At 46.6% G+C, this 12,165-nt stretch overlaps 1 protein-coding gene across 1 annotated transcript in view; it reads right to left on the reverse strand.

The window, feature by feature from the left end:
* The window catches only part of CFAP47 (cilia and flagella associated protein 47), a 467,420-nt gene extending 456,171 nt beyond the window's left edge, over nucleotides 1–11,249 (reverse strand). The window contains 2 exon segments of the mRNA XM_059678706.1: nucleotides 4,764–4,915; nucleotides 11,058–11,249. Coding sequence (XP_059534689.1) covers nucleotides 4,764–4,915; nucleotides 11,058–11,249 — 344 coding nt within the window.
* Between the last annotated feature and the right edge of the window lie 916 nt (nucleotides 11,250–12,165).

A 12,165-nucleotide genomic window follows, 5' to 3' on the forward strand; every position in this document is an offset into this window, starting at 1 on the left:
AGCCAGTTTTTCTCAGTGGTTAGAGTGTTGGCCTGACCTGTGAAGGGTCTTGGGTTTGATTAGCAGTCAAGGGCACAGACCTGGGTTGCAGGTTCAATCCCTGGCTGCAGTCAGGGCATGTGGAGGAGGCAACCAATTGATGGGTCTCTTTCACATAGATGTCTCTCTTTCTCTCTCTCCCCTCCTACCTCCCTTCCACTCTCTAAAAATCAATGGAAAAAAATATCTTTGGGTGAGGATCAACAATTTTTTTAAGTAAAAGGAGATATCCTTGTGGTATTGGAACTACTCAGTATCATATATATATATATATATATATATATATATATATATATATATATATATATATATCTCCTAGCTAATAAAAGAGAAACATGGTAATTAGCCATAACCTCACTACCCTTCCCATTGGCTAATCAGGGCGATATGCAAATTAACTGCAAACCAAGATGGCGGCCGGCAGCCAGGCAACTGACGCGAACAGGAGGCTTGCTTGCTCCAGTGACGGAGGAAGCCAAGGTTCCCCGCCTGCCACTGCTGGGCTCTGAGCTGCACTCTAAGAAACATTGTTGCAACTACAGAAGCTAAACAAAACCTAGAAACCTGCTTTCAGACGGCCGGGATCTCAGAGCAGGAGTCGCAACAAAGTTTCAAATACAGAAGGTAAACAAAGCCCAGAAACCTGCTTTCAGCAGCAGAGGTCTCACAGCTAAAGCCAGCTCTCAGCTCCAGTGACAGCCATAGATGGTAAATAAATCCCAGAATTTAAAAAAAAGGAAAAAAGGAGAGATTGGGAGCTTCAGTCACCCACCAGCCTGAAAACGGCCCTCAGCCCCTCAACCAGACTGGCCAGGCACCCCAGTGGGGACCCCCACCCTGAAGGGTGTGTGACCAGCTGCAAACAGCCATCATCCCCTCACCCAGACTGGCCGGGCACTGCAGTGGGGACCCCCACCCTGAAGGGGGTGTGACCAGCTGCAAACAGCCATCATCACCTCATCCAGGCTGGCAGGCACCCAATCAGGACCCCCACCCTGATCCAGGACACCCTTCAGGGCAAACCACCCAGCCCCCACCCATGCACCAGGCCTCTATCCTATATAGTAAAAGGGTAATATGCCTCCCAGCACCAGGATCAGTGGAGTAGCGAGGCCTCTTAGCTCCAGGATCAGCTGAGCAGTAAGGCCTTCCAGCACCAGGATCAGTGGAGCCGCGAGGCCTCCTGGCCTGGGATCAGCAGATCCAGAAAGCCTCCAGAATCTGGGATCAGCAGAGCCACGAGGCCTCCTGGCACTGGGATCAGCGGAGCTGCAAGGCCTCCTAGCACTGGGATCAGCGGAGCCACGAGGCCTCCTGGCCCCTGGAGCAGCGTGACAGGGGGCAGCGCCCAAACCCCCTGATCGCCCAGTGGCTCTGTGTGTGACAGGGGGCGGGGCCACAACCTCCCTATCTGCCCTGCTCTGTTCGTGAAAGGGGAAGGTGCCCCAACCCCCTGATCGGCCCTTCTCTGTGCCTGATAGGGGGGAGCTCCCCAAATGCCGGGGTCCGACCCCAGCGGGTCCAGGGGTCCCCAAAGGTGTGGACGGAGTCGGCAAAGAAGGAATGACACAGGGACTTCTCCAGCCAGGTTTGGTCGCCAGGTTCTAGTCAGGTTCTCTTGCCATATTTCTGTAGTCAGGTTCAGTCCAGGATCCCTTGCCATGTTCTCCTGCTAGGCTCTGTCTCTAGGCTCTGAGGCCAGTCCCTCTCCAGGATCCTCCGGCATGCTCTCGCCAGCGAAGTTCTTCTGTCTCTAGAGAACTTTCTGTGTAGGTTCTGTGCCTAGGCTCTGTCTCTCTTGGTCCTGTCTTCCAAGCCCTGTGTCCTTAGTTCTGTGTTCTGAGATCTGTGTCATGAGTTCTGAGTTCTGTCTGTTTCTGTCTTGTTACAACTGTATTTATACCAGTTGATTCAATCCTATCAATCTCTATTACAAAGGTTAGGGCGTTTCTTATCTCCATTCCAGGGAGAAAAGATTATGTAGTTTAAGCATGATTGTTCGTAGTTAAAGGGATTAATTACCCGCCTGGCACTTAGTTGAGGGGTTTTATTCCCTCCCTAACTTCAGGGGAAAATCCCTACCTGGGGATTCAACCTTTCTCGGAGAGGTGACTTTGGTTAAAACACAGCGCCAAGAAGGTGAGCAAACATATTAAGAACCGTATGCCATATATGCCAGGTCCCTTGAAACAGCAAGGATGGACCGGCTCCCGGCACCCAAACCCCTGATCGGCCCTGCTGTGTGTGTGACAGGGCGCGGCACCCCAACCCCCCCCTGGGCCCTGCTCTGTGTGTGACGGGGTGGAGCCTCAACCTCCCCATTGGCCCTGCCCTGAGTGTGACAAGGGGGAGTGCCCCAACCCCCTGATCAACTCTGCTCTGTGGGTGACAGAGGGCAGCGCCCCAACCCCCAAATCGGCCCTACCCTGAGCATGACTGAGGGTGGCATCGCAACCTCCTGATCGGCCCTGCTCTGTGTGTGACAGGGGGGAGCTCCCCAACCCCCTGATAGGCCCTGCTCTGTGCGTGACAGGTGGGAGCTCCCCAACCCCCTGACTGGCCATGCTCTGTGTGTAACAGGGGGGAGCTCCCCAACCCCCTGATTGGCCCTGCTCTGTGTGTGACAGGGTACGGAGTCCCAATCCCCCTGATGGGCCCTGCTCTGTTCGTGACAGGGGGCAGCGCCCCAACCCCCTGATCGGCCAGCTCTGTATGTGACAGGGATGGCACCACAACCCCCTGATCCACCCTGCTCTGTGCGTGACAGGGGGTGGCACCACAACCTCCCCATCGACCCTGCCTTGAGTGTGACAGGGGCGGCGCCCCAACCCCCTAATCGGCCCTACCCTGAGCGTGACTGAAGGTGGCATCGCAACCTCCTGATCCGCCCTGCTCTGTGCATGATGGGGCGGCGCCCCAACTCCCCAATCGGCCCTGATCTGAGCCCGACCAGGAGCTGCAGGGCAGGCACCTAGGGATTGGGACAGCCCTCTGCCACCCAAGAGCAAACCTAAGCCAGCAGGTCGTTATCTCCCGAGGGGTCCCAGACTGTGAGAGGGCACAAGTGGGGCTGAGGGACACCCCCCCCCCCCGCCAGTCCACAAATTTTTGTGCACCGGGCCTCTAGTATATATATATTATTGATTTTTTACAGAGAGCAAGGGGAGGGATAGAGAGTCAGAAGCATCGATAAGAGAGAAACATCAATCAGCCGCCTCCTGCACACCCCCTACTGGGGATGCGCCTGCAACCAAGGTACATGCCCTTGACCAGAATTGAACCTGGGACCCCTCAGTCTGCAGGCTGACGCTCCATCCACTGAGCCAAACCGGTCAGGGCGGAACTACTCTATCTTGAATGTGGTAGTAGATATAAAATCCTACACAGTTAAGAAAAAATTGTATAGAATTTAAAAGCTTATATATACACATACACATACACATACACACACAGGAGTTTAAGTCAAGCTGTGGCAATCTGAATACAGTAGGTAGATTGTTCTATGTAAATTTTCTAGTTCTATTATCTTATTGTTTTTGCAAAATGTTACCATTGAGGGAAATGCACAAGGAATTATTTCTTATAATTGCATATTTATCCTCAATCAACTGCATTTGTAAAAAAAAAAAAAAAGAAAAGAAAAGAAATATAGCAGCAAGCTCGCCTACTACTTCTCCCTTCAGCACTGTTCATCACACTTTAAGGGGGCAGCACTGTCCTTATATTGCAACTCTGGTGAGCAGCTGGCCTCTGATGAGAGAGGGCATGCTATGGGAATAAGACAAAATCCATTTTCAAAGGCAGAAGTATCTTCAACACTTCTCTCCATATACAGCACAAGCAAGCAAATCTGAATGCTAGTCATAGGTATGTCAATATGAAGAATGGACCCAAAATGGCCCTACTTAAAATAAAATACAAAATGTAACTTAAATATTTGTAATAGGTTAATAGGTTGTCTATTTTCTAACGTGTATCAACTGATTCCTATGCAGAATGGGATGACATACAAAATCAGAAATTCTCAACAACGCAGAGAACCAAAATAATTGCAGATCTAAATTTGGTTTAGAAAAATACAAAAACACAAGGAAAAAAATAAAATGGCATATTCTAATACCAACATCATATTAATATTTCAATATTAATTCTGCAGCTGGTAGACAAATATAGCTTTCTTTTTAATTCTTCTTTTTTTATATATTTTTATTGATTTCAGAGAGGAAGGGAGAGGGAGAGAGAGATAGGAACATCAATGGTAAGAGAGAATCAGTGATCGACTGCCTCCTACACGCCCCCAACTGGGGATCGAGCCCACAACCCAGCATATGCCCTGACCAGGAATTGAACCTAAGACCTCCTGGTTCATAGGTCAATGCTCAACCAGTGTGTACAACTGCCAGGCTAGAGCTTTCTTTACTAAATCTTTCTGTCTATAGGTACCAAAAAAATATAGGGGAAATAAAATAGGATGTGAGTTCAAGAAAAAAAGAATACATGCAATTGTTAAATGTTTTTAAGTTATCTTAATGAAAATATACCAGCAAACTAGTCATTTGTTTTAAATCACAATTTGCTAAACATTTGTCCAGTAAGTTCAGCTGTAAGGAAACTATAAATACAACAAGCCCTTTTATCCAGGAAATATAATGAATATTACTTTAACCCTAATTTTTATTTGAAGAGTGTTCAAAATGTCAGTATGAAATGTGAAGCATACATACCCAATAAGAGGGACCTCTATTGCTTTGTTTCCTACTGCAATAAATAGTTGGTCAGAAATATCTTCATTTTTATTAGGATGATATTCCACCACAGCTGTCATCTGAAGTCCAGAAGCAATTTCTTTATCCATACTTGGCACAACCAGTTTGAACTTCAATGGGAGAAAAAAATCAAATTACATGTCTTAACTCCTAATAAGGAATAATGTGAGCAACTATAGTTAGGTATATACATTATTTCAAGAGCTATATCAAGACACTAGAGGCCCAGTGCACAACTGCACTAGGGGGGTTGAGGGGGATCCCTCAGCCCAGCTTCTGGCTGAGCAGTGCTCCCTCTATAGGACCACACTGACCACCAGGGGGCAGCTCCTGCATTGAGCATCTGCCTCCTGGTGGTCAGTGCACTTCATAGTGACTGGTCATTCTGCCGTTCAGTCAATTTGCATATTAGGGTTTTATTATATAGGACTAGTGGCCCAGTGCACAAAATTTTTGCACAGGGGGTGGGGGGGGGGGTGATCCCACAGGGATCAGGCCTAAACCGGCAGTCGGACAACCCTCTCGCAATCTGCTACTGTTGGCTCCTAACCACTCACCTGCCTGCCTGCCTGATCGCCCCTAACTGCCTCTGCCTGCCTGCCTGCCTGATCACCCCTAACCTCTCTGCCTGATTGCACCTAATTGCCTCTGCCTGCCAGATCGCCCCTAACTTCCCTCCCCTGCCGGCCTGATCTTGCCCCCAACTGCTCTCCCCTGCAGGCCTGATCTTGTCCCCAGTGGCCCTACCCTGCCGGCCTGATCTCCCCCTCAACTGCCTTCTCTGCCTCGGCCCCCACCACCATGGCTTTGTCCTGAAGGAAGTCCTACGTCCAGAAGATGGCCTGTCAACCCAGTCTAATTAGCATATCACCCTTTTATTAGTATAGACTAGAGGCCCAGCGCACAAAATTCATGCACTCAGAGGGTGGTTCCCTCAGCCTGGCCTGCGCCCTCTTGCAGTTTGAGAGCCCTCAGAGGAAGTCTGACTGATGGCTTAGGCCCACTCCCCTAAGCCAGGAGTCGGACATCCTTAGTGCTGCCGCAGAGGCAGGAGAGGTTCCTGCCACCACCACTGCGCTTGCCAGTCGTAAGCCCGGCTTCTGGCTGAGTGGTGCTCCCCCTGTGGGAGCACACTGACCACCAGGGGGCAGCTCCTGCGTTGAGTGGAATCGGGCTGAAACCAGCTCTCTGACATCCCCCGAGGGGTCGCAGATTGCGAGAGGTCACAGGCCAGGCCAAGGGACCCCACTGGTGCATGATTGGAGCCGAGGAGGGATGTGAGAGGTGGGCCAGCCGGGGAGAGATTGTGGGAGGGCTCCAGGGCATGTCCAGCTAATCTCGCTCAGTCCTGATTGGCCAGACTCCAGCAGCAAGCTAACCTACTGGTTGGAGCATCTGCCCCCTGGTGGTCAGTGCATATCATAGCAACTTGTAGGCTGGTCAACTGTCTGCCCCCTAGTGATCAGTGCATGTCATAGCGAGCAGTTGAGCGGCCTTAGCATATTATGCTTTGATTGGTTGAACAGACGACCGGACGACTGGACACATAGCTTTTATTATATAGGATAGATTATATAGGATAGGATTGCTTAAATTGGGGGGGGGGTCTTTTTCAGCAGAAGGAGATGCTCTTGGCAGACAAAAATATATAATCCCTATATCTGGACTGATAGCCAGCCATATGCACTATACTGCCAAACCGGTCATTAAAAAATTGAACCACTTTCTTACACCTTACACCAGTGGTCCTCAACCTTCCTATTGCCGTGACCCTTTAATACAGTTCATCATGGTGTGGTGACCCCCAATTTCATTGTTACAAATTGAACATAATTAAAGCATAGTGATTAATCACAAAAACAATATGTAATTATATGTTTTCCAATGGTCTTAGGCAACCCCTGTGAAAGGGTCGTTCGACCCCCAAAGGGGTCATGATCCACAGGATGAGAACTGCTGCCTTACACCAAACAGCTGTTGCCCTTAAAACCCCTCCTCAGCTCTCACCTTACGTCCTGCCTTCGCAGTTCACCCAAATTAGGTTCTGACTGGTCAGTTTCTATGCCAGTGTCAAAAGCTCCGCCTTCTAGGCAGTCATTGGCTCCTTGCACTTCACCCAGATTTGGTTTTGATTGGTCAGTTTCTATGCCAGTCAGCATCTCCAGGCCTATCTCTGGGCCTGATCAGAGAGGCAGAGCTGATCAGCAGCCCCTGCAAAGGCCCAGAGAGAAATAGAGGTGCGGCTGCTGGCGAAGCCCAGTGAGAAAGAGAGAGGCAACGGCTAATCAACAGCTGCCACGGAGGCTTCGGATCAGACCCTGTCTCTCTCTTCCGGACTCTCTCTGGGCCTGATCTGCAGTCCCCCCTCGGCAGTCAGTGCTGGGTCGCTGCTCCCCCAGCAGCGGCAGTCAGTAGTGGTTCGCCCCAGCAACCCAGTACTGACTGCAGGATTGACTTCTGGTCGGTCAAGCCTTCGGTTGTTACAGACCCTTAGTTTTTATATGTTAGGGTAGGTAATATTGCTTCCCTAAAGGGAAAGACTTACTATATTTATACCTTTCAGATTCTAGATCAGTGATTCTCAACCTTCTGTTCCTTTAAATACAGTTCATCATGTTGTGACCCAACCATAAAATTATTTTCGTTGCTACTTCATCACTGTAATGTTGCTACTGTTATGAATCGTAATGTAAATATCTGATATTCAGGATGGTCTTAGGCGACCCCTGTGAAAGGGTCGTTTGACCACCAAAGGGGCCGCGACCCACAGGTTGAGAACTGCTGTTCTAGATCCTTCCAATATGCTTTTAACAGTTTGATCACTGTAACTGGCAATGCAGTTAATTGATAAATATGTAAATGCTGAGAGGTACTTAAATATAGAAAAATAGGAAAAGCAATCTAATAAAAATGTCACTCAATCATGTATGCATATATAACACATACATGTATACATATATACACATGCATACATATATACATTCACACATACATATAGAATCTTATATACTAGTATTTTCCACATGGGAACTCCGACTTCATAATTTGGAGGAAATGTAAAAAACAAATATGCCAAAGGAGAAAAAAACACTTTTGTCCTTTTTAAATATTTCCTAGACTCCATTAAAAAAATAAGGGGCAAAGAGAACTGCTATCTGTTGAGCACTTATAATAGATCAAGAATTCTACATTTCAATGCACTTCTACAGTCCTATAAGGCTGATATTATGGGTCCCAGCATGTGGATGAGGGAACTGGAACCTGTAGAGTGAAATGACTGTCTAAAGTCACTCAGGCAGTGAGGATTCAAAACACACATCTATCTGCCTCTAAAACTTAAGCTCTTTCCCCACAACTAGACAGAGTCCCTCTAAATGAATGCATAATCTCTTTAAGGAAGCAGACCAAATGCCCTTTGCAAGTTAAATAATGTAAGCCAGGGACTAATTAAGTATCATATGAGTGATGCAGATTTCATAAGTATCATAAAAATCCTCAAGAGAACATGATTACTGTGGGCTAGGAATAAGTGCAGTTGGCCTAGGCTATATAAGTATATGGTATATAGCACTTTATATGGCACATAGTAGGTACTCACTACATAGACAATGCACAACCTTGAGCCCGGGTAGAAAACAAGTACCACCATGTGTTAGAACCATTTTCTAATCCTATATAATAATAGACAAAGATTGAAATTAACCGTACCTCTGCTATGCCTCCCATTGGCTAATCAGCAATATATACAAAGTAACCGCCAACAAAGATGGCGGCTAATTTGCATACTGCAGACAGATCCCGCTGTGCCACCCAAGGCGAGATCCTGGCCTGCCGTGTCTTGGGCAGGGTGGCCAGGGCGAGCAGGGCGATCAGGGTGAGCGGCAGCATGATCCGAACTGCTGTCCACCCCAGCGTGGGATCCGGGCCTGCAGTGTCTTGGGCGGGGTGGGTGGGGCGGGCGGGGTGGGTGGGGCGGGCGGGGCGAGCCACAGCGTGATCCGTGAGAGGGCACAGGTTGGGCTGAGGGACCCCTCTTCCCTGCCAGTGCACAAATTTTTATTCACAGGCCTTCTAGTGATGATAATAATGGTGATAACAATGCTCTCTACATAGAAGCTTATTTTTCTTTTAACCTCCAAGATAGTGAAAGCATTTTTTGCTAATCTACCTCTTCCTCATTTCCAATTATACCTATGAAGGATCTGGAATGCACATCATAGTCCCGCAACAAAGATAAATTCACAATGTAATGGGCTCATAGCTTTGGCCTCTAACTAGGTAAGCCTTTCTGACCATTCTGCTGTTAATGACAAGACCTGTGGTCTAAATAGTTTTCTTTTTAATTATAAATACAAACCAAAAGAAAATAAACGATGTCATTGTTCTATCTGCATAAAAACGAGGAGACATCCACAATACAGTGGGGCCTTGACTTACGAGTGTCCCGACTAACGAGTTTTTTGAGATACCAGCTGTCTCTCCACTGATTTTTTGCATTGAGTTAACAGAGTAATTTGAGTTAACGAGCTCCTTAACGAGCTCCTTAACGAGCTCGGTCTCAGAATGAATTAAACTCGTAAGTCAAGGCCCCACTGTATAGTGTTCGCCCACATCTGGGATTACTGCCAGTTTGAGGTTTAAAAGAAAGTATTTTCAGATATACATTCAATTGTTCAATAAATATGTATTAAGAAGTGAAATAATTAATAAGATAGTGAAATAATAAACTTTCCCCCTAATTATATAGTATTGGGAGGAATCAGGTTCTTTTTTATTTAATGAGCAACTAGTAGTCGCTTGTGATGTCCTATTACAAAATAAACAGATTACTACTATTAAAACATGCAAAATGCAAAAATGAAGAATGCGTGATTTCATTTATATGAAACTCAAGAACAGGCAAAACTAATCTATGGTGTTAGAAATCAGTACAGTGGGGCCTTGACTTACGAGTTTAATTCGTTCCCAGACCGAGCTCGTTAAGGAGCTCATTAAGGAGCTTATTAACTCAAATTACTCTATCAACTCAATGCAAAAAATCGGCCGAGAGACAGCTGGTATCTCAAAAAACTGGTTAGTGGGGACACTCCTAAATCAAGGCCCCACTGTATAGTGGTCATCTCCATGGGGTGATTACTCTAGGTACTGTAGGAAACCATCTATTGTACTAGAAACATTTTATGATTTGATCCAAGTGGGAGCTACATGGGCATATACATATATATAAATTCATCAGGACTTACTTTCAAGATTTGGGCACTTTAGTGTAGATAAATGGTACATCAATGTTTTAAAAGTGTAAAAGGTAGACCATGAAAGTCCTGCTTCTCATTGCTCTCCTAATCACTGTGGTACATTTTTCTATGTATATGCAAACAAATACATGTAAGTTTAACAACAAAATGAGATACCTTTCCATTTCTGTACATATAAGTCCAGCTGAATTCAATACTATTAACCATTAGGAATATCCCGTGAAAAAATGTTATTTATCACTTACATATCAAAAATTCTTATTCACCTTTCCTATATCCAAAGTATCCCTGATAATGGGTGATCATAGTAAACTAATAACCATCCATTCATCCTCATGCTCTAAAATAACAGTGAGATAGAGAAGAAATTCGGTCAACTTTTATGTTAAAAGATGGGGACAGCCTCTCAGAACATTTATTTTTGCTAATGATTAGACCTTTATTGACACCCTGTGAGTTTCTAAGTCCTCTGAGGGCAGGGTTATGTCCATCTTGCATGCCACACACCTACTGTCTATTTTATAGTAGGTGCTCAACAAATATTTCTTAAAATGTGAATAATAAACCTTCCCACTATCCTATAATATTTGGAGTAGTCAGGCACTTTATGGTTCAAAGGTTTGTCGTCATAATTCTACAGTATTATGAGGCATAGATTCTGGGCTAAGCCGCGACAGACATGGAACCCCCTTCCCTTCTTTCCAAGTCCAGAATGAAGAAATTGGTTCTACATCAAACTTCCCCATTCTGGGTCCCAACCCTCAGTACATGGATAAACAAACAAACAAACAAAGGCGAGCGCACATACATAGAGAAACGAGCGCACATACATAGAGAAACCTATATCACCGCTCCCTAGGAAGCCCAATCCTGCTCCCTATCCCTATAGGAGCCAGGTGCCTACTCACTTCCCAGGACAAAGCAGGTGCCCAAGTGAGGAGGCAGTCTCAGTCCAGTCCTCCCAAGGTCCTGTTCAGAGTACCCCTGGGTGTGTTACCTGTGGCTTGGCTGGCTCCAGAAAGCGGATCTTCTGGTTGCTGCGGCCCACATTGTGGACAGTAATTGATTGGCGGTACACCTTCCCCGCTATCGTGTCCTGAAACTTCACCTCCATCGGAATCACCCGCAGTTGCAACTCCTTCGGATTCTCCACTTCTCGAGGGATCAGAGATCCCCTTGGCGTGTGCATGTCTGCCCTCTAAGTAACCCGCCAACAGTTATGGACTTGATCCGCCCAGTACTAGTGTCTACACCATCGCTAGGCAACCGTTGGAAGTCTCGCGCGCCTGAAACACAGCGTCGCCCTAGCTGCGCGAGATTTGGTGATTCAAATGAAGAAAGCAGGCATCTGGCGAGAGTACCCCGGGATCAGAGGTGTCACCAGAATAGCTGGAAAACATGCCACAGAAGCCCAAATCCCAGAGACATTTCACTTTGCCATGGCCTGGCAGAATTTTAAGATGGCGTTGGCGAAGGGCATTTTCCCTGGACCCTTCTCAAGACTAAGCCTAAAGAGCAGCGGAACTGAGGGGCCCACAGGGTCTATTATAGCTTCAAGATACAACAGTAATGGAAGAATTCAATGGAAATAGAGTCAGGGCCCCCTAGGGGTCCTACTCCATGGCCTTTAGGCTAACATTTCTAAAAAATCTAGTAGCAAAACCTGTTTGTCTTTTGTTAAAATGCAGATTGTTTCAGTAGAACTGGGGGAGGGCCTATGAATTTTTATTAGTAATACAGTCCCAGGTTATTCCAATTTTGCAAGTCAAGGGACCACTCAATGAATGTAAAATCACCTGGGAATCTTTTTAAAATCCTGATTTATGGGGTGGGGCCACAACATTAGTAACAAAGAAACAGAATTTCTGGAGGATGAGGCCCGGAAATCAGGATTTTAAAAAGATTCCCAGGTGATTCTAATGTGCAGCCAAGGTTGAGAACCACTGTAGTAGAGGCTTCAGAGACTTTGTTAACTACTCTTGTTTCTTCATGTGTGAAACCAAGCTACTGCTGAGAAGACTGAGATCAAACATCTTCATAGTTAAATGAGCACCTTTCCAACAGGCCGAGATTCACGCTGCCCAGTCCCTGCTCTCTCCTCATCC

The sequence above is a fragment of the Myotis daubentonii genome, chromosome X (genome assembly GCF_963259705.1).
Source record: "Myotis daubentonii chromosome X, mMyoDau2.1, whole genome shotgun sequence".
Lineage (NCBI taxonomy): Eukaryota > Metazoa > Chordata > Mammalia > Chiroptera > Vespertilionidae > Myotis > Myotis daubentonii.